The sequence below is a fragment of the Lepidochelys olivacea genome, assembly GCF_965140295.1.
Source record: "Lepidochelys olivacea isolate rLepOli2 genome assembly, chromosome: 9".
Classification (NCBI taxonomy): domain Eukaryota; kingdom Metazoa; phylum Chordata; order Testudines; family Cheloniidae; genus Lepidochelys; species Lepidochelys olivacea.
In genome coordinates, this window is record NC_140419.1 from 81,907,457 (window position 1) to 81,935,098 (window position 27,642).

At 39.2% G+C, this 27,642-nt stretch overlaps 2 protein-coding genes across 11 annotated transcripts in view; one reads left to right on the plus strand and one right to left on the minus strand.

Moving 5' to 3' along the window:
• LOC311525982 (uncharacterized protein) overlaps positions 1 to 9,565 on the minus strand; it is an 81,621-nt gene extending 72,056 nt beyond the window's left edge. For 7 of the 10 annotated variants that reach the window (XR_014712912.1, XR_014712913.1, XR_014712914.1 and 4 more), the window contains exons 1-2: positions 9,408 to 9,565; positions 4,737 to 4,782 (exon numbers count right to left, since the gene is read on the minus strand). Coding sequence is in view for 2 of the 10 variants with exons in the window: in XM_084638539.1 (XP_084494665.1) it covers positions 4,737 to 4,782; positions 9,408 to 9,468 (107 nt within the window). In the remaining 8 variants the exon portion in view is untranslated. The other 3 variants (XR_014712918.1, XR_014712919.1, XR_014712915.1) reach the window with 3 other exon arrangements.
• Positions 9,566 to 9,681: 116 nt separating this feature from the next.
• CHIC1 (cysteine rich hydrophobic domain 1) overlaps positions 9,682 to 27,642 on the plus strand; it is a 29,758-nt gene continuing 11,797 nt past the window's right edge. Inside the window, exons 1-2 of the mRNA XM_084639065.1 lie at positions 9,682 to 9,850; positions 18,787 to 18,841. Of these exons, the coding sequence (XP_084495191.1) occupies positions 9,687 to 9,850; positions 18,787 to 18,841 (219 nt within the window). The 5' untranslated portion in view covers positions 9,682 to 9,686. The remainder of the gene's footprint in view (positions 9,851 to 18,786; positions 18,842 to 27,642) is intronic.

Consider the following 27,642-nt stretch of genomic DNA (forward strand, 5'->3'; position numbering starts at 1 on the left):
GCATGCATGATATGGAGATTGTTACAGCTGTACTTCACAGAATTTGTTTGCATCTTTTTCCTTTTTTAAAAATGTAGAAAATTAGATTAAGAAAACAACATTAAAAGAAAGTTACTTAGGTTGCAAAATCAAGCGCTTCAAAGAAATGCTAGAATATAGGTTGCCCATGCAACCTTCATTCTACCTCCTTGGGCATACGTGTTATGATACAGTTTTTAATTATATGATCACATGCTATTTTTCTCAGAGGACCCTTATGTCAAGCTGTCCTGCAACAACTCAAGAGCATGAGTACCAACCTGAGGGCAGACTGTTAAGAGCCAGGGCACAAACCCCAGATTAGCTGTGAGTTCTATATTTAGATTTCACCAACCAAGTATTAAGTGTAAACTCCTCAGGCACTAAAACAGCCTAGCCGTGGAAGTATTCTGATCTATCTTGTCAACTAGGCAAACTTACCTTTTGGTATCAGATAGATGGTCTCTTGCACCACAGATCACAACAACATTCAGGTTACTTCCAGTCCCAAAGGACCAGTCACTTACCCCAGGTCTATTGCACGTTTGATCTCACACCAAAGACAACTCTTGTAGACAATCCTATAATAAACTAAATATTTATTTAAAAGGAAACTAGAGTTATTTACAAAATTAAAGCAGGTAAACATATAAAATTAATAGAAGCTTCTATAAGCAAGCTCTATATGTCCTTTAGGGCTAACCCAGGCTACATACTGTATATCTTGCTTATGCCTAGACAACCTTGTCCTCAAGGGTCCAAGAGCCCTAGAGATGCAGTTCCTCCTTGTTCGGCCTTTTTATTCTTTTCCCCCTTCTGCTTCAAATTGCAACCTCAGCTGATGGGAGGAATTCACATACATTTCTCCTCTTCATGGGCAGGTGAGGGAGGAATGGGAGAGCCATCAGCAAAGTCTTTTGTTCTCTGTTGTTCCACAATAGCTCTGGTGTTGATGGGCCTTCTTTGTCGGGCAGGTCACAACATCTTCTGCCAGAGACTAGTATTTCACACAAATTAAAGCTTCTCTCCTGTCTGGTGATTTACACAGTTACAGAGGCTTATAATGTAAATGCTCAAATATTACCTTGCAGTATGGAGATGTTATAACTGAGATTAATGCATGCAGCAACTCACAAGCATTCAATGAAGTCTAAACAATAAGCACATTTCTGTAACTCTAACACCTATTTTAACACACAAGTGAACCAGACTGGTTCCAGCTATGTATTTGTCAGTATTCAGTTGAGGCGGGGGACCCTGGCATAAACTGACACATGGTTTGCCAGCATCACAACCTGCCTCATTCAAGGCACAGGATGGATGTACAAGGGGACAGAAGTAAGACTGTATGGACAACTGTAAATCTGGCATTTCCTAATTTTCAAGTCTTTGACTTTGCAACCAAAATAACTTATTTTAACAGTTTTTGTAAATTATTATTATTGTTAGACTAACTCAACTAAGGCAGTTAAAACATCCCCTTTTTTTTGTCTTATGACTGTCCCTTATATTTATTTGCAGAGATTACAATGAATGTTGTCGTAATCAGGGATAAAGTTAGAACATTTCAAATAGCAGCAGCATATATGAATTTCTGGTGATTCACTATGCTCATGTTTTTCCAGGGGAAGAGGAGGAAATTATGCAATGTTTAGGAAAGATACCAGCTTGTCCCACATTCTAACAGACTACTCCCAGCAACTGTAAGTAGGGGTTTAACAATCCAATTCCCATTCAGAATAAAGTGGTAAAATCCTAGGCAGCAATTTGAAAATCTCCCCTTAGGTCTTCACCTATTGGCCTTATAGTACAGTTCCCTGTACTGTAAACACCTGCCACTGTAAACTTTTATTCCACAGACACAAAAATTACTCTCCCCTGACTATACTGTACCTGAGAAAGTGTATGAAAGTAGTATAGGAATGTACAAATTTGAATAATCTATATATTACATTTTCCTAATAGTCTTGTTCAGTTCACTACTAATTAAGCACATTGTGCTGAGAAAAATAAACATGTACCTATTTTACTAGGTAATCAGTAGATGTTTTTATGGCTCTGCCATAAACTAAACTGTAAAGAGGAACTATGCTCTCAACCTGTCCATGAAGATGAAATAAGTTAAAAAAAAAGGCATTCAGCATTTCCCCATTTTATAAACCAACCATGACATCAACTCTTCTGTCACAGATCTACTTACTCCTTCATATAACAATTGAGCTAACTTTTGAATGCCTTTGCCTGCCACCCTCAATACTCCTAACTATACCATACTACCAGGTACTATGCAGCCCAGATTCATTGTTGTACATGTAAATTAATCTCTACTATTAATAATAACCCAAGGCCCCTGTGATGGGATAGTGAATACCAGGTCAGAGAGCTCTCCCTCCTGTATTGGGTTTGGGTTCTTTTTTTAATTTTTAACGAGGAAGGGTTTTTAGGGACAAGAAGACATTCAGATTTACTCCTGAGGACTGAGCTGTGTAGAGCACTGAGCTATACCTTGGTGTAAAGGTCTCTGTGAGTGGAACTTCTGAAGTGGAGAAATTATTTTAAGATATTATCTAGTCTCTTTTTTTTTACTTTTGTACTGTAACAGGAAAACCCTATATGACCTCCTATGTAAATATACTATCTTCCCAGCTCCCAGCAAACCTCAAGTCTGTTTCTCACTTGCCTCCCTTTCCCTTTGTGAGGTGCGATTTGCAATTCCTGTTTACAGCAGCCTGTAACACCACATTATGTCAGGCATTAAAGACCATGGCTCAGATCCTCAAAGGTATTTAGGCACCTTTGAGGATATGGGCCCATGTTCCCAGGGAGCTAATTTGGTTTGTTTTCAGCAAAAAGATAGGGAAGCATAGCTGGGCTGAAATGAAAGGCACCAGTGAAAAAAACAGGATATAGTTTCTCATTGATAAATGATGGCTGTGGCTTTAACTGTGTGGCCTGATGAGATAGGTAGACACCATAAAAACTCACAGGCTCTCAATCTCATGAGACTCATACTGTGTGAGAGGACTTCTAGAGAGCTGACAGAATAGCTACGGTAGTAGCATGACTCTTGTCTATGAGTAAGGTCAAGAAACCATCTGGGCCTCTTTTCCCCCCTTAATTAAGCCATCCTTGTTTGAAAAATGTTAAATCTGGCTCTATTATTAACCAGTGCACCCAACAAGTTGCCATGGTGCCTCAAGCCTTTTTGATCTCACCAGAGTTTGTCACATAAGGGATTAAAGAAGTAATGCTACAAAACAGAACTCCCTCTACTTTCTGTTCTTGTATTCAAATCCATTCATTCCTTTTCCCTTTTAATCAAAGCTTGCAGAAAATGATAGGGGATACCCAGATCTATATGCCTTTCTGATACTACTCAGACTACCTGCTATTTTCCTGAAGAAGAGTTTGGTGTAAGTTTGTCTCTCTCACCAACAGAAAAGGTAAAAAGATATTACTTTGTCTTTCCAATATCCTGGGACCAACACTGCTACAACAACACTGCATTTTCCAAAAAGGCTGTTTTAAAGTTAAAAAGTTAACAAAATAGTTTGCTGCACCATAAGTGAGGCATACCCAGCTCCAGTGATCCCTTGCAGTCCCCTCAGCAAAAAGATCTCCCGGTTTACAATGGCTCATCTATCAAACTTAAAATGTGTACTGAGTCTAAAGATACACTTCTATTACTTCAGCACTATCTACCTATATGAAGATGTATAATCACCCTATGGCAGTGGTTCTCAAACCTTTATACTGGTGACCCCTTTCACATAGCAAGCCTCCGAGTGCGACCCCCCCCTTATAAATTAAAAACACTTTTTTATATATTTAATACCATTATAAATGCTGGATGCAAAGTGGGGTTTGGGATGGAGGCTGGCAGCTCTCAACCCCCCATGTAATAACCTTGCGACCTCCTGAGGGGTCCCAACCCCCAGTTTGAGAACCCCTGCCCTGTGGGATAAGTGTGAACTGTTGGACTAGTTCGTTATCTATGAAATTTAAGATCTGGTTGTGTGATTCTGTGCCGAGGCTTTTTGTGGGAGCATAGTTTTAAAAAATACAATAATGGAAAAATAATTCAGAAGAGAGGTCTTCTAGAGTTAATGCAAATAAGCATCAAGAAAAGTGAGAACTGTAATGCAATATTAATTCCAGGACAGGAAGCTGCAGTATTTCTCTACATAATCACATAGGCACTGACTTCCCCTCCTTTCCGTGGGTGCTTGCCCCCACTTCACCCCTTCCATGAGACCCCACCCCTGATCTGCCTCTTCCCACCATTTCCATAAAGTCCCCGCCCCAACTCCATCCCCTCCCTGCCCCTATTCCAACTCTTTCCCCAAATCCCCGGCCCCGCCTCTTCCCCGCCTCCTCCCCTGAGTGTGCCATGTTCCCACTCCTCTCTCCCCCCCTCCCGGAGCATGCAAACAGCTGTTTGGCGATGGCTGGGCGGGAAACACTGGGAAGTAGGCGGAGGAGCGGGTAGGGAGGAGGTGGAGGTGGGGTGGGGTGTGAGGGGAGCACCCACTAATTTTTCCCATTCAAATATATATATTTGTTCTAAGAAGAACCAGAAAATAATTTATCCACTCCAACTTGCCTCACAATTTCAATAGCTTCTAAGACCATGTTAGCATAATACTTCCCAGGTTTTTTTTAACAAATTTGTGCAATAATTTCTTGATTTAATCCTTTGTTTTAATCTGAAACCTCACCTGTCTGGAATTGTGGTTCCAGGTGGTAGACAGCAATCCCTTATCCCTGCAAAATGAGAAAGTTAGTTTGGACACACATTGTTGGAAGCCCCATCCATCCACACTAATAAATATTCTGACATGGTAGTTTTCATAGAATCATAGGACTGGAAGGGACCTCGAGAGGTCATGTAGTCCAGTCCCCTGCACACATGGCAGGACTAAGTATTATCTAGACCATCCCTGATAGGTGTTTATCTAACCTGCTCTTAAAAATCTCCAATGATGGTGTCATAAATATAAAGGGAAGGGTAACCTCCTTTCTGTATACAGTGCTATAAAATCCCTCCTGGCCAGAGGCAAAGTCCTTTTACCTGTAAAGGGTTAAGAAGCTCAGGTAACCTGGCTGGCACCTGACCCAAAATGACCAATGAGGGGACAAGATACTTTCAAATCTGGAAGGGGGGGGGAAGGATTTTGTCTGTCTGTGTGATACCTTTGCCGGGAACAGATCAAGGATGCAAGCCCTCCAACTTCTGTAAAGTTAGTAAGTAATCTAGCTAGGAAATGCGTTAAGTTTTCTTTGTTTTGGCTTGTGAAATTCGCTGTGCTGGAGGATATGTATATTCCTGTTTTTGCGTCTTTTTGTAACTTAAGGTTTCGCCTAGAGGGATTCTCTATGTTTTGAATCTGACTGCCTGTAAGATTATCTTCCATTCTGATCTTACAGAGTTGTTCTCTTATCTTTTTTTGTTCTTATAATAAAGTTCTGATTTTTAAGAATCTGATTGGGGTTTTTGGGTCTTAAAAATCCAAGGCTGGTTTGTGCTCACCTTCTTTATTCTCACGCCTCCCCAGAAAAGGGCGTGTAAGGGCTTGGGGGGATATTTTGGGGAAATAGGAACTCCAAGAGGTCCTTCCCCTGTTCTTTGTCTAAATCAATTGGTGGCAGCATAGTGTTCAAAGACAAGGCAAAATTTGTGCCTTGGGAAAGTTTTTAACCTAAGATGGTAAAAATAAGCTTAGGGGGGTTTTCATGCGGGTCCCCACATCTGTACCCTAGAGTTCAGAGTGGGGAGGGAACCCTGACAGATGAAGATTCCACAACCTCGCTAGGCAATTTATTCCAGTGCTTAACCACCCTGACACTTAGGAAGTTTTTCCTAATGTCTAGCCTAAACATCCCTTGCTGCAATTTAAGCCCATTGCTTCTTGTCCTATCCTCAAAGGTTAAGAAGAACAATTTTTCTTCCTCCCTCCTTTTATGTACTTGAAAACTGTTATCCTTTTATGTACTTGAAAACTGTTATGTCCACTCTCAGTCTTCTCTTTTCTAGACTAAACAAACCCATTTTTTTCCACCTTCCCTCATAGGTCATGTTTTCTTAACCTTTAATCATTTTGTTGCTGTTCTCTGGACTTTCTCCAATTTGTCCACATCTTTCCTGAAATGTGGCACCCAGAACCGGACACAATTCTAACCAGTTTTCACACGGGTTATTACAGACCTGTACTGCAAAGGTAATAGCAGCTAGCTACTTTTCCCATGAAGCCACAATTCTTGACCAGTCACACTTGTTGCACACTCCTTTCAACACTTGTACCTGCAACTGAATGCTAATTAGACATCTTCTAAACATCTGTCGTGTGCATTAGTATGAAGAGTGCTGGCTGTTGCTCTGACACTTAGTTTTATTAGAGACACAAGTTGGGTGAGGCAATATCTTTTATTGAACCAAACTCACTAATTTAATTAATTAATATTCTGCAGGTATTGAGGCTGGAAATTGCTAGTACATAACATAAGTGCTCTGGTTCTAAACTGTTCCACTGATTGACTTGAAACAACTCCAAGACGGAATTATTCTGCTGCTCAGCAATAGCTCACACACAAACTTGGATCTCAGAATCTGCTTTTTTTCTTCCTGAGAGTCATGTTGGCCAAGAGGAGAGCAGGATTTTGCCCCCTGCAGTTGTATTTTAAATAACACCAGGAAGCCTATAGCTTCAAGGACAGTCCACCAGAACTGCCAGAGCTGAGGAAAGTCTAACATAAAGGATAACACTTACAGTATTGTTGCATTACACCTATCTAGGCCATGTACTGCATTATAAAAATTTTCTGTGCTATGACTAATAGATGGTCATATCTTTTCGGTCAGTTAACACCACCGAAATTAGCCACCAGGTATTTATCTTACCCCATTGTAATATAACACTAGGATTGGGAGGGTTAGATTTTTATTAGTAAATTAATAAAGGTTGATTTCACAATACACATACAAACCAACAAAAATATTTCCATCAATACTAATTGAAGTTTACAGATAAGTAAAGTAAGCAAAATGCTGCTTGACAAATGACATATAATGTTAACGATCCATTATTTGCACATGACAAGAGGAAAGCTTACCCAGGTGTCTAACTTATCAAACAATCCATAACATGAGCTTTGATTTCTTTTAAAAATCTATGATTATAGAACACTTTCTTCCTAGGTTATGAAGAAAATTTTCCAAATGTGAATCATTACAGAGCTGTCTTCCCAAGTCTGCAAGCAGACTGCTCTGTATCTCCACTGCTGACAGTTTGGTCAAGCAGCAGAAACTGACAAGACTCTAGCCAGTATCACCTTGCTACTCAGAACCCTGTGGGTAGCTAGCAGTGAAACAATCCAGAAGCATGCTGGTTCCACCTTGCTGCGACTTTGGAAAACCATGAAGAGTAGCAAAGGCAGGTAATGGAACTATTCACCATGGAGAACACCCCCAAACACAAACAAAAGGAGGCTCGGGGTGCAGACCCATTCCCCCTCTTCCCAGAAATGGAGGTGAAAGAAGTGGAAAGTGAGCTACTTCCTTCTAGCACCTTCAAACATGACTTTTGTTAACCAGGCAAAGATGGTGATTGAAGACAGCACTCTGGTAGGAATCTAAGGGCTTGTCTACACTACCACGCAGGGTCGATCTAAGGTATGCAACTTCAGCTGCATGAATAACGTAGCTGAAGTCAACGTACTTAGATCTACTTACTGCAGTGTCTTCACTGTGGTAAGTCGACAGCTGACGCTCTCCCATCAACTCCGCTTGCGCTCCTCGTTCATGGAGTACCGGAGTTGACAGAAGAGCGCTCGGCGGTTGATTTATCATGTCTATACTATATCACTGCCCGCCGATCTGGCAGGTAGTGTAGACAAGCCCTAATATGCCCCTTTCCTGCACCTGGAGCAAAAGTGGGACTTCACCATGGCATCACTTTTGGATCTCCCTGGCAAGGGTTCCCTTTTTCATCTTTTTTATTGCCTCTGATTAATAGTAAATGTCCAGTAAACTCTTTGGCATTAGTGGCTTAGTGAACTGCATGCTGCAATTCATTTGGCTGTCTAATATAGACCCGCTGGGGTGTTGAGAATGTTAATTGTAAGGCACCTTCAGAATGCTGTATGCCAAGTATTGTATGTCATACTCCACAGTGTTGTTATGGTTTGGGACTTTGGCTAAATAGTACTCAGAGTAGTGGAAATGTTAACAAATCAGTGGTCCTCCTCGCAGGAGCTATTTCACCTATGGCTACTCTCTACTTTTGCTACTCCTGGACTCTTTCCTATGGGGCTTTATTTCCTTGTCAGCCCTCCTGTCCCCTGAAAATATTGCTACTCCCTTCCCCTTTGCTCACGCTCCAAGCTACTCCAATAGATTCTCTGTTTCCCCAGTGCTGCTCCAAACTTCAGTTTCTATCCCTTGGATAACCACATAGCCTCCAGCCCATGAACAATTACCACTATTTCCCCTTCCCATCCTACTCACATTGGCTATCTAGCCAGTTTTTTGTCTAAAACTCTTCAGTCCGGATGAACAAAAGCAGTGGTGGACAGTACAGATGCTGTGGGCCAAGAATGCAAGCTCTCTCTAATTAAATGGCAAGTCACTGGCAGAAAAAGGTAGGAGTAAAAGATAAATCACCAAAAACCGCAATGCTGACAAACCAGAGGATAATAGCAGAGAATGCCACTGGATCCTTGGCACGGAGGTGCCAGTTATCTGTTCAAAGTTAATATTATTCATCCAGGACCTTAAGAAATAGTGCATTGACTCATGATTGCTATGCTTTCGTGCTGTAGAAAGTCCTTGAGGTGACATGCACTGAAATGCTTACAAAAACATGCAGGAACACAGGCAGTGTGACCTAATGAACCAGAACTCAGTTGACCTGGGTTTCATTTCTAGCTCTACTACCAGCCAGCTGGAGCTGGGTGACCGCGGGCAAGTCATTTCGCCTCTCCGTGCCTCAGTTTCCCCCCCCCCCGCCTCTTAAAACAGGGCTGCTGATAACGGTCTCCTTTGTAAAGCCTACACGAGCGCTAGCTGTCACTGGTACGGCAAGGGGCACACACACCTGGCAGGGCAGGAGGAGTTTCTAAGCGCCGGTGGCACTTCCTTGCCCAAGGAGCTGCCGCTGCTGGATGCTGCCAGCCCCGGGCAGCCGCTCAGAACCGCGGGGTGCCGCGCTGCGCCGCTGCCCCAGGGCACGGGGCTCCCCGCCAGAGGCCCGGAGGGCTCGCTGCTTTCTGAAGCAGCGGGCGCGGGCGACGGCTGAGCCCGCCTGGCAGCGGCCGGGGCTCTCGCGGGGCTGCTGTGCGCCCGCCCGCCCGCCCGAGGGAGCCGGGATCTCACACCCCACAGCCGCCCTCACCTTGGCCACGGCGGGCAGCCCCCTCCCCTTCACACACAGGCGGCGGGACCTTGGCTGCCATGACCTGACAGGGCCCTGGGCGGCGGCGGCGGCGGCTGCCCCCACCCTGCTTTGCTGAGAAACGGGGGAGATGGAGGGACTCAGGACTGGGACCTAGCCGATCCGGACGCGCATGCGCCCGCCACGGCTTCCCTATCACCCTCCACGAGAGGCTCGAGCCCCGCCCCCCCTCGGGTCAGTGCGCACGCGCACTGGGCGTTTCGGTGGGGGCGGGGGGAGATGAGCGTACTGCTCCCCAATATGGCAGACTTCGACACTATCTATGAGCTGGAGGAGGAGGAGGAGGAGGAGGAGTCCGAGCCGGTGGTGAGGAGCCAGGAGCTGCCCCGGCCCCGAGACGCGCCAGACCCTGTGGCGGTACGGGGCGCCGGGCACATCACCGTGTAAGGCGTAGGGGCTTATGGGGGCGGGGGCGAGTGAGGGGCGGGGGGCAGGTGGAGGGGGGCCTGAGGGAGCGTGGGCAGGAACCCCCCGCGACGGGGGGAGGGGAGCTGCACCGCTCAGAGTCCTGGCTGGCTGCCTTGCCGGGCCGTCGGATCGGTGCTGGTGAGGATGCTGCTGCCGCCGCTGTGGGTGGAGGTGATCAGGAAGAGTTCTTGGCTTCAGGCTGCTCTGTCAACAGTACCACGAATAATGCCACAAAAGTAGCTCCCTGCCTAAGGGCTTTGTGACTATGGCCTGGCTGCCTTACATCTTTATTTCTTTTTTGTATGCTTTGCCTTAGGCTGGGAAATATCCTATTTTCCAGCAACTCGGGCCAACCAAAAACCCCTGTCTGGACACGTGAAATTCACTTATCTATTGTCTGCAGAAAAAATAGCTAACAAGCACTTAATACCTTAGTTTCATTGCTCGAGATGGAAAATATTTCCTGCCTGGGTTAACTTTTAAAGACTACAAGACAACAGAATCAATGGATGATTTAAGTGTCTAGCCCCACAATTTTACTATATTCCTTCTTGGGCTCAACTCAGCCATTGGGTCCCCACACTGTACTGCAGAGAGGGGACATATGGCTATGTTGTATTGTACATTTTAAAAATTTGAGTTACTGAGTTTGATTTTTACTATTTTTAGCATGGGCAGTTCAGAAGTTTTATAATTAGAAGATCTGAAGCAAAATTAAATAAATCCAGGAATTTTGCCAGTATTTTATAGTATCATAATACATAGAATGATCAAGCAGCATAACCCACTGTTATGTCAACTGTTTAAAAATAGGCCACTTCTTGCCAGTGAAGAAATTGAACATAAGGCTGTGTACAAATTATAATTTATTTTACACACTAATTGGGATGGGGAATTATTAATATTTCACATTTGTGTATTGTAGAACTTCATTAACCATGTTTCATTTTGTGCTTGCGTTCGAACTGTTAAAAGACAATGTATTTCTCTCTGTGGTGTGATCTAATGGTTTGAATCAAAGGCATGGGAAATAAGAGGATCTTGCATCCTGATAGAACCAAAACTAGATTTGATACCAGGGCTTCAGAGCAGAGTCTGCGGAGCAGCAGAGCTGCAGGTTTTTGCCTGGAGCTGGATCAAAGACAGAGCACAGCTCCAAAGCCCTGTTTGATACTGTGTCTATCTGTAAATCCCCAAATCTGGTTTGGTTTGAGCTAATATTTATGTACAGGTTGTCCCATGGCACCACAGAATTTCTGCTTGTGCTGATGGAGATCCCCTCTATGATGACATCATTCTCCAAGGCATTCTTTTATTTATATTTTTGTGGTGTACTGGGAGCTTTCAAAACACAAAAATACAAAGTTCCTGCCCCAAATAGCATACAGCCTAAAAAGGACAAAGGGTGGCGATAAAAGGGATGTAACACAGCAGCAAAGTGATTGGAATGGTAGGCACATGTCTTACTAATTATGCAGTTAGTATTTAAAGCATGTTTTAGATAAAAATTAGCCTCAATCACACATTTGTTTACTTCTCCCACAACTGTCTTTGTGCTCTCTTCCCTAATGCCTGTATTGCATCAGTGCCTTCACTGATCCTTAGATCTGCTTCTCATTCAGTTCCCTTCTCACAACCCAGCTCTAGTGTGATACCTACAAGAAATCTGCCAACTAGTGATGTCTAAATCAGGGGTAAAAGAAAGCAATATGTTAAATGATTCATTATTATCAAGTTGTGTATTTGGCCTATATAACTGCATGATCTTATTATTGGCATTCTCATCCTCCCTCCGAACCTCTTTGAATAAGAAAGGTATGACAAATAGAAGTGCTGGTATAGTGGTCTTTATTTCCTAGTCCCAGTCATGTGATACAGGTCACTCTTACATCTTAAGTCACCTCAAACTAATACAACCGGTTAATAAGCACAGTCAATTAATAAAACTCAAATAGCCTCTAGAAGGTCAGAGTAGGTGATGCTGACCCCCTGGCAAATGAGAACTATTGTGCCTCTTAATGGACTCTGTCAGTACATGCCATCTCTGAACTTTAGTCACTTTGTGATCTTAAAGCCACTTCTTCTGTTGGAAACAATACCTTTCAGAAGTGGCCTGTTGGATAGGTCACCAGGAGGCTTGTTTGTCTCTTGAAGATGCCTAGAATGCTCCTAATAGCATTCCTGTTCTGACAGAAGTAATACAAGCTCACCTAGTCAGTAAAAAATCGTAGGAAGACACAGAGACTCATTCTACTCCTTGGGTTTTATTTTGATGTCTTCTGTTCTTCCTTTAGAACTGCCCCTCATGGATGGTTATTATGTATGATCCTGGTACTACTTATATAACGTATCTTGACGGGTTGCCAGCCACTTTGGAATCTTGGCATTATCTACCACTTGCAATGGGCAGAAGATAATTGTTCTTATTCCCATTTAACCTTCAGGTCCAGTTTCCCTGAATGTAATTACTTGAGGGTTAATAGGCTCAAGAAACTTGTTAAATATTGGGCATAAAACTTTAGCACCATGGTGATCCTAGTGAAGCACTTTAAGGTGGCCTGCAATATGCTACAATACTAAATATGGATCTCCGGATTCCACCAAGGCCTTTTTTTATCAAGTTTTTTTGCTATTTGTACTGATTCTTCTACTAACCTTTTGCCTGTGCATTTTAAGGGCTAGATAGACATCATGTTCTTCAACTGATATTATAGTGGGTGCTAGTTGCAACCTGTATGTTTAGGTTGCCTAACACTTTCAGTTTTAAAAGATAGGAAATGCCTATGCTACCTTAATTCTGCCCCTTTTGCATATGCATTATGGTATGATCTTCAATGGCATTGTATACTAGTTTTTCCACAAGACCCCTGAATATAGTGTACAGGATGGATGGTGATCAGGGAATGGGGCAGCTGTTCGGTATCTTTTTATCCTCAGCATTCAATGTGTGATCTTTGCCTTGTTTACTGCATACCATTGAAACCCTATACCAAATACAAAATTAACTATTCCCTCGTGGCCTTTACTGGACCACTCATCGCTGCAGAATCTATCTCCACATCTGTCAGCAAGATTCATAGAATTCTCCCCATTTTACAGATGGTGAAAACTTATCTGAGGCCACACATTGAATCAGTGGCAGAGGCAGAATTAGAATTCAGGATCTCCTGTCTACCAAATCTATGCTAATACCTTTCTATCAGAGATGCTAAGCATCCACAGCTCCCACTGATTTCAGTAGCAGTTGTGAATGCTCATTAATTTTGCATATCAGACCCCATGTGTGTCAAGTTGCACACCTACAGAACAACACAGAGTTAGTGGCCACCTACTAAAATTTTCATTTAAATGACTTGTAGGACAAATACTTAGTTTCATCTGGCAAAAACTACTTTGCTTCACTTGCTATTTTTAGAGTTGGTAGGGGATAACTATGATCTGTGTCTGCTGTGACTGGAGAAAGCCAATGAGGAAGTGCTAGAGCCACTAATACAGTTGATTACCAGTCTCCTTGCACAGGCCTCTCTTAACTAGTTTATGGTTTGCTCCTTACTCAAGACTCCATCTCTTGAAGCTGACAGCCTCTTCACTTATTGTTGTGTTTCGATTCTTCCTCCTCTGGGATGATCAACTCATTTTGTGAACTTGGACAAGTACTCAGCCTTCTTATGACATATGCCCATCTATACTGAGGCTTAGAAGAATTAGATTTTTTACCGGTAAATATCAGTGAACATCAATTTCACTGTACATACACAAACCAACAAAAAATATTTCCATAATTGAAATTTTGATTATCAGACAGGCAAAATAAGCAAAATGTTGCTTGAGAACTTAAGGATTTGATTTAAGGATATTTACTTTGTATATTTTGACATGTACAACTGTGAAGATTTAAATCCATAAAAATTGAAAAAATGATTACAAATAAACACTATTATCTGTAAAATTATTTAAAAAAATCAAATTCTACCAAGCTTATCTATGTACAGGTTTTTGACGTAGTCCCACACAAGTGACGTAGTCACACACACACATAAGCAAACTAGGGAAATGTGGTTTAGATGCAATTACTATAAGGTGAGTACACAACTAGTTGAAAGACCATATTCAGAGAGCAGTTATAAAATATCAGTGGTTTTCTGTCAAATTGGGAGGGTGTATCTAGGGGGCCCTGTAGGGTTCAGTCTGGGGTCTGGTATTAGTCAATATTTTCGTTAATGACTTGGACAATGGAGTGGTGAGTCTGCCTGTAAAATTTGTGGATGGCACCAAGCTGGGAGGGGTTGCAGGCATTTTGGAGGATAGGATTAGAATTCAAACTGACCTTGACAAATTAGAGAGTTGGTCTGAAATCAAGAAGAAATTCAATAAAGACAAATGCCAAGTACTTCACTTAGGAAGGAAAAATCAAATTCACAACTATAAAATGGGGAATAACTGGCTAGGTGGTGGTACTGTTGAAAAGCATTTGGGGTTATAGTAGGATCACAAATTGAATATGAGTCAATGTGATGCAATTGCAGAGAAGACTAATATCATTCTGGGGTGTATTAACAGGATTTTTATAATTAAGACACTGGAGGTAATTGTCCCATCTTCTTGTCACTGGTAAGGCCTCAGCTGGAGTCCTGTGTCCAGTTCTGGGTGCCACACTTTAAGGAAGATGGGGACAAATTGGAGAGGGTCCAGAGCACCGCAACAAACTGGATAAAAGGTTTAGAAAACCTGACCTATTGAGGAAAGATTAAAAAAACTGGGCATGTTTAGTCATGTAAAAAGAAGACTAAGGGGAAACCTGATAACAGTATTCAAATATGTTCAGGACTGTTATGAAGAGACAGTGATCGGGTTTTCTCTACCTCCACTGAAGGTAGGACAAGAAGTAACGTGCTTAATCTGCAGCAAGGGAGTTTAGGGTAGATATGAGGAAGAACTTTCTAACTATAAGTGTATTTAAGCTCTGGAATAGGCTGCCAAGGGACATTGTGGAAACCCTGTCATTGGAAGTTTTTAAGAACAGGTTGGACAAACATGTGAGGGGATGGTCTAGGTTTATTTGGTCCTGCCTTAGGGCAAGGGGATGGACTGGATGACTTTTTGAGGTCCCTTCCAGCCTGACGTGTCTATGATTCTATGTTATAATTCACACGTATGTCCTAGAAAGCCTGCCTTCTAGTGGTGGACTCAGAGACCGCAAACCACTTAACAAAGAGAGTATTAAGGGGTGACTAGATTACAGTTTGTAAGTATCTAAATGGGAAACAAATATTTAATAATAAACTCTTCAGACTATCAGAGAAAGGTACACAATCCAATGACTGGAAGTTGAAGCTAGTCAAATTCAGACTTGAAATAAGCCATACATTTTTGACACTGAGAGTAATTAACCATTGGAATAATTTGCTAAGGGTCATGATGGATTTTCCATCACTGACAATTTTTAAATCAAGATTGGATGTTTTTCTAAAACTGCTCTAGGAATTTCATTTGGGGAAATTCCATGGCCTCTATTATAGAATAGGTCAGACTAGGTGAACACAGTGGTCTCTTCTGGCCTTGCAATCTGTGGATCTGAATTCAGGGCTCAGAAATTATTGTTGCTAGTAGGCTTGTTGAATGGCTTCCCTGGCTGCTGTGAGTGGGGATTTTGGTTATCTGAGAGCTACGTTTTAGAACATGAAGCATGGTTCTTAGAGGGAACCTCTAGGCACACAGCAGTAAAAGTATGCTAGAACACTGCAAGCAACTGCTGTCTAAACTTACTTGTATTTAGCATAGTTTTCTTCCCAAAGTAGACAAGGTCTCAGACATCTCATCTGTAAAAATGACTAAGAGAATCTGGTTGTAAACAGTTGAGCTTTCTTTGGTGTGTTATACATTAAAATTTTTATTTGAAATTGGGGGGAATGTTTTTGGGACTGATACAGTAGTGGTGATTGAAGGTGTGCTACAATTATGCCTTCAAAGTCCACTCAGTAAAATATATGGTACTCTTCTAGAAAAGCACTTGTCATTCTTACCAAATGTAATTGAAAAGTACTAATCTATTTTTCTCCATTGGTGGGGTTGTTTGTGCTGAAGGAATTTTAAAGGGGCATAAATCAGTGATTATCTCCAGAATTATATCAAGTGCCTCAATTTTCAAAATGGGGTATCTAAATACAATTATATTGTCTTATTTTATTGCTCAGATTTTATAAACTGATTAGATCCCATCATTGCTAATAGTTGGGAAATCTCATAGTAGATGCTCAAGAACAGACTTTTTTTAGTTGCCAATGGTTATGCAATATATTTGTACACCTAATTTTTTTCCTTAAGATTAAATAAAGACTATCTTACTACTCTTGTAGTTTTTGTAGTATTAAATAAGAAGACACACTGAAAATGGATTCTGGCATGTCAAATTACATTTGCCGAAAGTGGAAACATGATAAAGTTTAGTAACCTTTGTGTTTGCCTAAATGCTTAAAGGTAATCCAAAACAAACATGAGTTTAATTTAAGAATTAGCGTTTACAGTGAAGATTAATTGAAATTAACTCTTTATAAATATTAATGAGAAATTTCTGCTTTTGACTTGTAGTACTTCTGCTTTCTGTTACTAGATTTATAATGTTTCTTTAGCACCATGATTCTGAAATTTGTCTTTTACAAACTGTAGTCTTGGGTTTCTATTGCTGTGCATAAGAACTATTAATACACTAAATGAGAAGTGGTACGCTAATGTTTATACTATATAAGAAATAAAAAAGTGCAGATACTTGAGGAAGAAAGACAAAAAGGACAAAAACACTTCTGTAAAAGTTGGACCATTGAGCAGACTTATGGAGTAACCACACGACACTTCAGCTGCTTAACCAGCTGACTTCTAGAATTTAAGTTTGCATTTGAATGTCTTATTGACACCCCTTAAATGAAACTAAATGACCACCTAGTTTTATTTAAGCATAGCATCAGGTGTGCATTTGAGGTGCAACCTCAGGTATACTTTTATGTATATCTAATTTTTTTTATTGCATAGTTTATGCAGGTACTGCTTTTAATAGACTACTAGCACCATGTCTCTGACTATTAAATTAGCTATTGGAATGCTTTATAAGACTTCACTAGTACTGTTCACAAACATTGTAATGAGCTTAGTTATAGAGTTTTTCTGAGACTGCACCAGTTTTCTTTGTTATGCTTCACTTTTTTTTAGAGTTAATTATGCACTAATCTACATTGCTGATTTCATGAGTTGAATCAGTGATACTAAGACCTGAGTGGTTCAGGAGCCAAATTAGTGATCAACATTACCCAAGAGTAATGTGAATTATAAATAATTCTCACAGCCTAACTTAATTGGTTAATAACATAGTAAAAGCATCCTGACTGGTTGTTAACTTAAATTGGTTAATAATTAAATCACACAGTGTTTTAATAATGTACTGCAAAGGGTCACAAGAGACACACTAAAGAGCCACTTGCAGCTCACAGGCCTCACTCTGAGTATCACTGTGTTAAATTGTCAGGTTTGAGTGTCTGTGGTATTATGGTATGCAGAATGGTAGTGGACATGTGTGGTGGTCAGCAATATTGGCATTTGCATAGATGAGTGACGTAACTTTGAGGGGAGAGAACTTGTGATTTATCTTAATCTTTGATTTTGGAGGCTTGTTATGCATATTCTCCCACTCCCCCCAAAAAACTTAAAGATTGCTACAAGAAATATAACTACAAAATGCATCAAAAGAATATTATGATTAAAAGGAAAGGGTTGGAAGTAACCAGGTAAGATAATTTAGCAGGGTTTGTAGTGAAGCACTAAACTCAGTGCACAGTAAACAGCTTTGTTTCTTCAAGTATAAAAGTTTGTAGCTCAGTGAGGCCATGGGCTACCTGTATATTTCAGTGCCCTGTAGAACTGTGAAGGATAGAGCTTCACAGGAGAAGAACCCAGCAATCATAACAAAGCCACAGGGTGCTTGCTGAGTGGCAGGATTAGCCTCTGAACCTATTTAACTTCTTAGCTTTATACTTGTAAAAAGAAAGCAGCTTACACCTCACCAAGTGACATGTTTAAGCAAGAACCTGGCAATCTACAAGCCAATTTACTTACTAAACTGATTAAAATTTTCAGTTTGTGTAGGATCAGGAGCTACTCCTATCTCCAATTCCCTTGCAGAGCTACTAAGCTCTGCAAGATACCTGGCTCCCTTTAGGTTTCACTGCCTATTGTTGAGCAGTGTTTAAACTTTACATGAATACTTTGCTGATAGAAATCCAGCCACTCTTGTTGATGAATGTAAAATTTATTTTGCTTAAAATTCATATTTCTTAAAATCTATGGTATGCATGAGTTTTCATAGGTATTGCATGTGTGAATTTGCTTCAACTTAATATAACTATTCTTAAATATTAGGCTACTGGTTTTGTATAGGGAAGACAAACTAGTTTTTATTATTTATTTATTGCTAGATATATCTGCTATATGTGAATTAGTGACATGAACAGGCACAAACTAATAACTTGTATAAAATGATTAATTGGACCTCTTCAAATTGGAATTGGAGTCTAACATAAATAGTATTTTTTTTTAAGAATCTCAGATTTAAATTTGGGTTACTGCTATTTTCTGAGAATTCTTTGTCTGGCTATCTGTTTAAAAATTACTTGCTTCAAGAAGGCGACAAGCTACATTTCTAGTCACAATTTTTTTTCTGTAAAAGCATTTTAGTTGTAAAAACACTTTTTAAATTCATGAAATCTTGCATAATATGTTAATAGTACAAACAAAAATATGGGAAAACATTCTACTCTCATTCTTTTTTTCCTTAAACACCAAATCAAGTGTTGCATAACATATTTTTAAAAGGGAAACAAATAAGTTGGATGGAATATATTTTGTTGTCTCTTTTGTCTTCCAGGTTTGGCTTGAGCAACAAGTTTGACACAGAATTTCCCTCTGTCCTGACAGGAAAAGTAAGTCTGAGTTTGCATTGAAATTTTGAATTCAAAAGACAGTTCATCTAATAGTTTGTGCATTACAAATGTATAGAAGCATTATTCTTGAATTCAAGTAGAATAAGTCTAAGCCAAATCCCTTCCAGGTCAGTACTGACAGGAGGTTGTTACTGTCTGCCACTCTGTCCTACATGAACCAATTTGGCAATCGCTGCCCAGTTCCTAGTGCACATGTCCACATCATAAAAACTACTCACCACAGTTGCAGTCATTGCCAGTCTGAGCAAAGAAGGACCAAGGGGGTCTGACGTCACCTACAGTATCTACACTCCTCTATAGGCAGTCTCTTCAAAACATGACAATGGCACACCCTGGGTTTATGGATCCTGTGCTACCAGTTGTGTGGATTAAATAAAGGACTTCAGTGCCTTTCAGTCTGGTTTCTCTCTCAAGCACTGAATTCACTTTTAACGCTTTTTTGGGATGGGGGTGGGAGGCGGAATTCCATTTCTCCATAGACAGTCTGGTCTCCAGTAAGGCCTGTAAATGAAAAAAAGTTTGATCCTTTTGCTAAGTAGATCTATAGTTATTTGGTCATTTGTAGAGATGATCTTTTGCAGAAGAAAAAGTACAGTCGCCTCACCACGTTTTTGGAGGAAATTCTCCCACTTTTCATAGTATTCTGTATCTCGACTGACAGAGGTTCGCAGAAATCCCCTTTTTAAATTGATAGTCATCTATTAATGAAATGTTATGAGCAGATTCTTGGTTCTTGCTTTAAAACCTTTTCTTGTTCATACATTACCTCTGTTTCAGATTTGTTCTGACTTTATGACTTTTCTCATGTCTTTCATACCTTTTAAATTCAGTTACATTACTCTAACTTTTCCCTTTGTTTCATCCCATACTGTACTATTCCCTTTCAGAATATGGGGACGGAAAGTTCAGCTCTTGTTACTCTCCCTAATGACAAAGCATGTAGCTAAGGTCTGCTACTGACTTTGCACTCACTATTGAGTCATATTAACATTGTACATAAATGCATTTGGATGGCATTGTCTGTCTGGTTCTGACACCTATTTCTCCTCCTGGAACATGATGATTATGAAAATACTGAGTCTCTGTCCTACATATTATTTGACAGCAGTTGAATTAAATGGTGGAAAAGCCGGTTGCCATTTGGATTTTCAAGGTGTCAGAAGGCAACCTGGTAAATCTGGGCCTAATCCAGATTTCACTGAAGTAGGGAAAGGATCTTGTTGACTTCCTTGGGTTTTGAATCAGACCCCGTTTCACTAAAGGGGTTTTTGCCACGTTACATGTTAGTGTATTCTCCTGGGTCTTGAGTTAAACTTTCAGAATAATTCCTTGATGTAAGGCAACAAACTAAACTTGATTTGAAAAGAATGTGAAAATTCAACAGATGTTTCAAATAAGCATATTTTTCTATAAATGAAGCTACAAGTACGGAAAATTTCATGAATAATTGTTAAAGCATAATTCAATATTGAAATTAACAAATGCTAGTTTAAATAAAACTTTAATGGAAACATCAGCATCTCTCTCATTTTCCTCTTAATGGTGTTTTCAGCGTTAACTGGTTTTATGAGCATTCTCCAGGATCAATAGCAAAAGTTTTCATTACAGGTCAACTGACTTTTCTCTTCTTTAGGTTCAGAGGGAAAAAATAGAAGTTGACTGGTTTCTTATATCCTCCTTTCATTCTTACTTGTTGAGGGCTTTCATATGATTTTGTAAATAATACATCATATCTGATCTAACTGGGTGCAGGATACAGTAGAACCTCAGAGTTACGAACACCTCAGGAATGGAGGTTGTTCGTAACTCTGAAATGTTTGTAACTCTGTAAAAAACATTATGGTTGTTCTTTCAAAAGTTTACAACTGAACATTGACTGAATACAACTTTTAAATTTTACTATGCAGAAAAAAATTCTGCTTTTAACCATCTTAATTTAAATGAAACAAGCATAGAAAGTTTCCTCACCTTATCAAAACAAAATTAAACTTTACCTTTATTTTTTTAGTAGTATTTAGTAATTTTTTTTACATTTAACACAGGACTGTCTTGTGTTTTGTTCTGTTTTTTCCTGCTGCTACCTGATTGTGTACTTCTGGTTCAGGTGTGTGGTTGACTGGTCAGTTCAAAACTGGTGTTTGTAACTCTGAGGTTCTACTGTACATTTTTTGTTTTCAGAAATCAGAATCTGTATTTTTACCTTTTTCCCACACCAATTTGAGGAGCTGTTCTCAATTATAGAAATGTTGAAATAAACAAATAGTCTCCTGTGGGATAAAAAGTAGGGCTGTCAAGTGATTAAAAAAATTAATCGCAATTAATCATGCGAATAATTGCACTGTTAATAATAATACCATTTATTTAAATATTTTGGATGTTTTCTACATTTTCAAATATATTGATTTCAATTAGAATACAGAATACAAAGTGTACGGTGTTCACTTTATATTTTATTACAAATATTTGCATTGTAAAAAACAAAAGAAATAGTATTTTTCATTCACCTAATACAAGTACTGTAGTGCAATCTCTTTATCATGAAAGTTGAACTTACAAATGTAGAATTATGTACAAAAAATAGCTGCATTCAAAAATAAAATAATGTAAAACTTCAGAACCTAGAAGGTCCATTCAGTCCTACTTTGTGTTCAGCCAATTGCTCAGACAAACAAGTTTGTTTACATTTGCAGAAGATAATGCTGCCCACTTCTTATTTACAATGTCATCTGAAAGTGAGAACGGGCATTCATAAGGCACTGCTATAGCCAGCGTCGCAAGATATTTACGTGCCAGATACAATAAAGATTCATATGTCCCTTCATGCTTCAACCACTTTTCCAGAGGACATGCATCCATGCTGATGACAGGTTCTGCTAGATAATGATCCAAAGCAGTGTGGACCAACACATGTTCATTTTCATCATCTGAGTCAGAGGCCACCAGCAGAAGGTTGATTTTCCTTTTTGGTGGTTCGGGTTTTGTAGTTTCAGCATCAGAGTGTTGCGCTTTTAAGACTTCTGAAAGCATGCTCCATACTTGGTCTCTGTCAGATTTTGAAAGGCACTTCAAACTTGGATCGAGTGCTGTAGCTATCTTTAGAAATTTCACATTGGTATTTTGTCAAATCTACAGTGAAAGTGTTCTTAAAATGAACAACATGTGCTGGGTCATCATTTGAGACTGCTATAACATGAAATATATGGCAGAATGCAGGTAAAACATAACAGGAGACATACAATTCTCCCCAAAGGAGTTCAGTCATAAATTTAATTAATGCATTATTTTTTTAACGAGCGTTGTCAGCATGGAAGCATGTCCTCTGGAATGGTGGTGGGAGCATGAAGAAGCTACAAATATTTAGCATATCTGGCATGTAAATACCCTACAATGCCAGCTACAAAACTGCCATGCAAATGCCTGTTCTCACTTTCAGGTAACATTGTAAATAAGAAGCGGATAGCATTATCTCCCGTAAACGTAAACTAACTTATTTCTCTTTGTGATTGTCTGAACAAGAAGTAGGACTGAGTGGACTTGTAGGCTCTAAAGTTTTACATTGTTTTGTTTTTGAATGCAGTTGTGTAACAAAAAAAAATCTACATTTGTAAGTTGCACTTTCACGATAAAGAGATTGCACTATGGTACTTGTATGAGGTGAATTGAAAAATACGATTTCTTTTGTTTTTCATTTTTACAGTGCAAATATTTGTAATAAAAATAAAGGGAGCACTCTACACTTTGTATTCTGTGTTGTAATTGAAATCAATATATTTGAAAATCTAGAAAAACATCCAAAAATATTTAATAAATTTCAATTGGTATTCTAGTGTTTAACAGTACAGTTAATCACGATTAATTTTTTGAGTTAATCGTGTGAGTTTACTGCAATTAATCGATAGCCCGAATAAAAAGCAAATAATTTCTCTTGCTAACTGCCAGTTATTATCATCTTTGGTTTTGAAGAAGAATCTTGTGCTCAGGTGAATTACAAGACGCAAACATGCACATGGCAGTTGGCCATTTGTTGATCTATTTTAAAAAAACGAAAACATGTCTGTTTAAATTCAGTATAAATGTATTTTCAGTGGCACCCAAAGTTCACAAGGGTGAATTTTGCAGTCAGTTGTTCCATTTATTTTAAAAATAAATGTAATGTAAAAAGCATCAGAATGATTGTGCTCTGGAAGTCCATGTTATACATAGCATAGTCCCTTCTTTAGTCAACCATTCTATTGTTAAGATTTATAAGAATTCTTTGTTAATAATGCACAATGCAATAAAACAAAGTAGTATTTTATTCAGAACACAGGCATAACAATGTAATAGATCTGTGAGTTCATAATATCCAGTCCAGCAGCTTGGATGCATTAGTTAAGCCATTGGATGTGGGCTGTATTTTCTTTTATAATAAATATTACTGGAGGAAAACCCAAAGATAAATCTGTAAAGTAACAATAAAGGTCTAATTTTTAACAAGATGCTGTCTAGGAACTGTCTCCCAAAAAATATTAACTCTGGAATTATGATACTGGCTCAAGTTGTGACTCGGGGAAATTCGCTTAACCTGTGTAAGCCTCAGTTTCCCCCTCTGTAATACAAGGATAGTAATATTTAAACTTTGAAGTGCTTTTGAGATCTATGGACAAGTGCTATTGAAGTGCTATGTATTCTTATTATTACAACACTAATCTGTTTCTTAACTGAAATATTCCCCCATTGTTTACAGGTACTGGCTATTCATTATAGAGTTCTGGAGTGCTAAGATGTAGAGTAAATAAGAGAACATAAAATAGTAAACTGAAAAGCACACTGAAGCATTGCTCTCTTTTTTGGGGAAATGGGCACATGTGTAGTGGAAGTTATATGGACTCTGAAAACAGATATAAAGGGGGAAAGTTTCAGGTGGGTCAAAAATTGGGCCTACTAATCTAGTCAGCTTCTCATCTTTCAAGATAAACCGATACTAACCTTAACACATCTACCTAGGTAGAACTGGGTCTTCAAACTGTCAATGTTGCATGTTTTTGATTCTTTACAGTTTTTAAGCGTTGAACAAAAGGTAGGATCTAATATCTAAAACACAGATTGTATAACTTCATTATTTTAAATCTAGCTTGATGGGTTTTGGTGGCCAAATTCTAGATGTATATTTTTTTAGATATGTAGGGTCCATTTTAAATAGTTTGTTTAAAATGCTATTTAAACTGAGACTTGTCTGTACTCTTGTATGCAATATAACTTATAGTCCTACAGGTTTAGGAAAGAGGAGATTCCTTCATTATCACAAAGGCTAAACCAAACTGGAAAAGTACTATTCATGATATATGGCACAACAGCACACTGCTCCAGGTGACAAGAAAATGACAGAGCCAGTGAACCTTAAAGAAGAAAGTGGAGCTTCCTGCCCTGATCTTAAAACAATAAGGGGTCCTATACAAAGATTAGTGTGCAATGCAGGGAAGTGTAAGCCATAAAATGTACCCTTAGTATTGTGATCCAACATGACATGTGATGGATAGGGTTTGTGATCACGATGATTGAAGGAGGCAGATCAGACCTGCTGGGCTTTACTTGCTCTCTTCCTCTGTTTGCAGATTCTCTTGCATCCTGTTGTAAAATATTACGATCCCCCCTCTTTTATGTTTTTTTTTAAAGGCCTAAAAGGAACTAATCTTTCTCTACAATGTGGACCGCACAGCCAGAAGCAGCGTACTTATCTTTCTTTCTTTTCAATATCCAGACAGAAACCCTCCAAGCGATTTTTTTTTCACCCCAAATTATTCAAATGCTGAGTTTAAGCATGCTGTGAATTATGTATTGACAATTAACTAAAATCTTTCCAATACAACACTTTTTTTAAAATTAATCTCTCAAAGCTTCAGAATCAAATGGAGAGAAGCTACAGATTCAATGTAGCAACAAAATGGGTATGGTCCACTTAGAATTTGTGTTCTGGAAGGCATTGTATTGGTAAATTGGCAGAATATTTAAAAAGTTACTGCACATTTGGTATCAAATTCTTTTGTAATCCAATAAAGATGTAGCATTTTACACATCAGGAAATTAATAATGGACTGTATTTTTGATTAAATACATAATAAACACCTACAGTACCTATATGTACAAATGAACATGGTATGAATGCTTATAAAATAGATGGGTTTAAAACTCAGTTTTTATCTGCTGAAAAGCATTTGTTCTTTAATTTGAGACAAAGGTTGCTGAGCTGTAAATTAATTGTAAACTGACATGAACAGAATTATATTATTTCTGTCTACCCCAAGGGGAATCACCTTGGTATAGAGTACCAAAACTTGAGTTTCTAATGGAGAAAAGTATCTCTGATTCACAGACCTATTTATCATTGCTTGATTTCCAAAACTGTGGTAAAAAGACTTCTATGTAACTCCATTGCCTTCAATAAGTTTTTGTGCCAGGTGATGTAACATTATGAGCAAAGCTATGCATGGTGCAAAAGAGAGACTAGAATCTAGTTCTTACTCTTTTAGCAAAGTAGGCTACGCAGTGCTAGCAGGAGCAAAAAGTAGTCATTTATTTTTGTCACTTAAAGTAAACATATATGACTCTGAAAACACAAATGCTTAACTCCTCTTGAATGAAAAGGTGCCATTTGTGTAGAGTCACACTTCTGAACAGAACCATAATTTAAGACACTAATTTCAGTTAATTTCCTTAAAAGTTAGCACTACAAACTCATTAATACGCAACCCCAACATGCCTGGGGAATAAGCATCCAGCATCTGTAACTGCAAAGATTGTATGTTACTGGGCTGTGCAACAGTCTACCAAGGTTTGTTTGTTTTTAGTACAAAATTTGCATTAAGAGAACAGATGAAGTGTTGTTATGGAATTATAACCATTTTTCATAAGTCTCACAAAAGTTAAAGATGGGGAGAAAACCCATTAAATCTTCTACTCCACCCTCCTGCTATTGTAGGATTTTTTTCTTATACTATATATTATTCTTTTTCCATTTTTTCCTTTTTAAAAAATCCCAAGTCCGGGGGATTCCTGGGGAATCCCACTTCCCTTGGTTGATTATTTTGTGTGCCATGTTCCTTAATTTTAAAATTAACATAAACCCATCCACAAATAGCTGTGATGATAAACAAATTTCCTTTATTCCAGTGAAAGATCTGGTGCAAAAAAGTGTTTTAAATTTTGATATTTCAGTTGTCAACTATCAATTGGAATTGTTCCATTTGTGCTCATGAAAATAATTAATTGAATAATTTGTTGTTTTTTAAATTGTGAAGTATACACTGTATTTGAACTAGCCCATTTGTCAGAGAATGCAAGCTTGTTTCCTTAGCCCCCCCCCAAAAAATACGCTTCTAAAATCTTCACTTCATAGTTATTCATTCATGCTACCAAAAAGTACCATCCTGATTGATGTTTTTTTGTTAACTGGCAGCAAGCCTGGCTTATGTGCAAACCCAAATCACCACTGATTTCAATGATCGGTGATCCAAATGCTCAGGAAACAGCTGTTGGGTTTTGGTTTTTTTTGGCACCCACTCCTGCAGTCTTTTCTATGTTCTTGGCTCTTAGGATCCTGCTACCGCCTATCTTCAACATTTCCTGCCCCCTCCTCTGCAGATGTGAAAGAACAACGGTTGCAGTGAAACTGATGCATTTCTGGTGTACAGAAATTGCGGGATGGCATGTAGCAGGATTTGGTTGAGGTTGTGTAGGGGTTGCTCATGCTCTGTGTAAAGTCCAATTCTTGAGGTTTCTCTGTGGCCAGTAAACAAATCCCCTAATCCTTTCTCACCGAGCAGGATGGATGGTATGGCTGCAGGAGATGGGATTTTTGCCTTAATGCTAAACAAAGATTTGTAACATCATATAACAATCCATTTACTGTATACTTCTGAAAAGTTCTTGCTATGGTAGCAGTGATTTCTGTTAAAGTAAATTGACAATCAGTTATGTCTTTAATTGTAATTATTCTAGAATTTACTCAGCTGTTCCAGTGGTTGCCATTAAAAGAATATCTATAGAATTTAATCTCATCATCTTAAAACCTAGTAATAGGAAAATGTTTTGATAGTCAATACTATGGAAAAATAAAAGCTTCCTTTTTAAATATAAAAACAGATTAATCAGTTACTATGTCCAGTTTTGCAAAGTATCCTTTTTTGAAGTTGCATATATAAAACGTAAAAGTTCTAATCTTTAAATCATAACCAGATATATTTCAGAAGACTTTTTACCTTATTCAGTTTCAAATTTAAGAGCACATGTGAGTACATGTGTGTTCAGCAGAGTTCCTGTTAAAATATGTTCATGTTATATTCTTCATGACTTTGCCCCCACAGATCCCATTATGAGATCACAGGTCCTGCCATTCAGCAGCTGGACTCATTTCAAAGCAGCCTTTGCGGGAGTATTTGTATGCCTCTGTCACAACCTTGTGAAATCAGGGGTGTAAGCTCCTCTATACACACGCAATTATACGTCATTACCTCCTTCCATTGACCTCAGTGGACAGAACCCTACCCTCTGCTTGCATTGGGAATGGAGTTAATTGAATATTTTAGTCCATAAGTATTTATCTAGTAATAAGTTCATAGAGTTTGTGTGGACTCTGTTTAGATTTCCTTTGCAGGTCAAAAAAGAGGTTGTAGTTCAGGACTCCATGCCCTGACAGGGAGGAAGCCATGCAGCACTTAAGAGCACTCCTGCAAGAGGTCTCTCAGTATTGCTGCATGATGCCAGAAGGTTCTTCTGGGTCTTTGCCCAGGAAGTCCTCATAT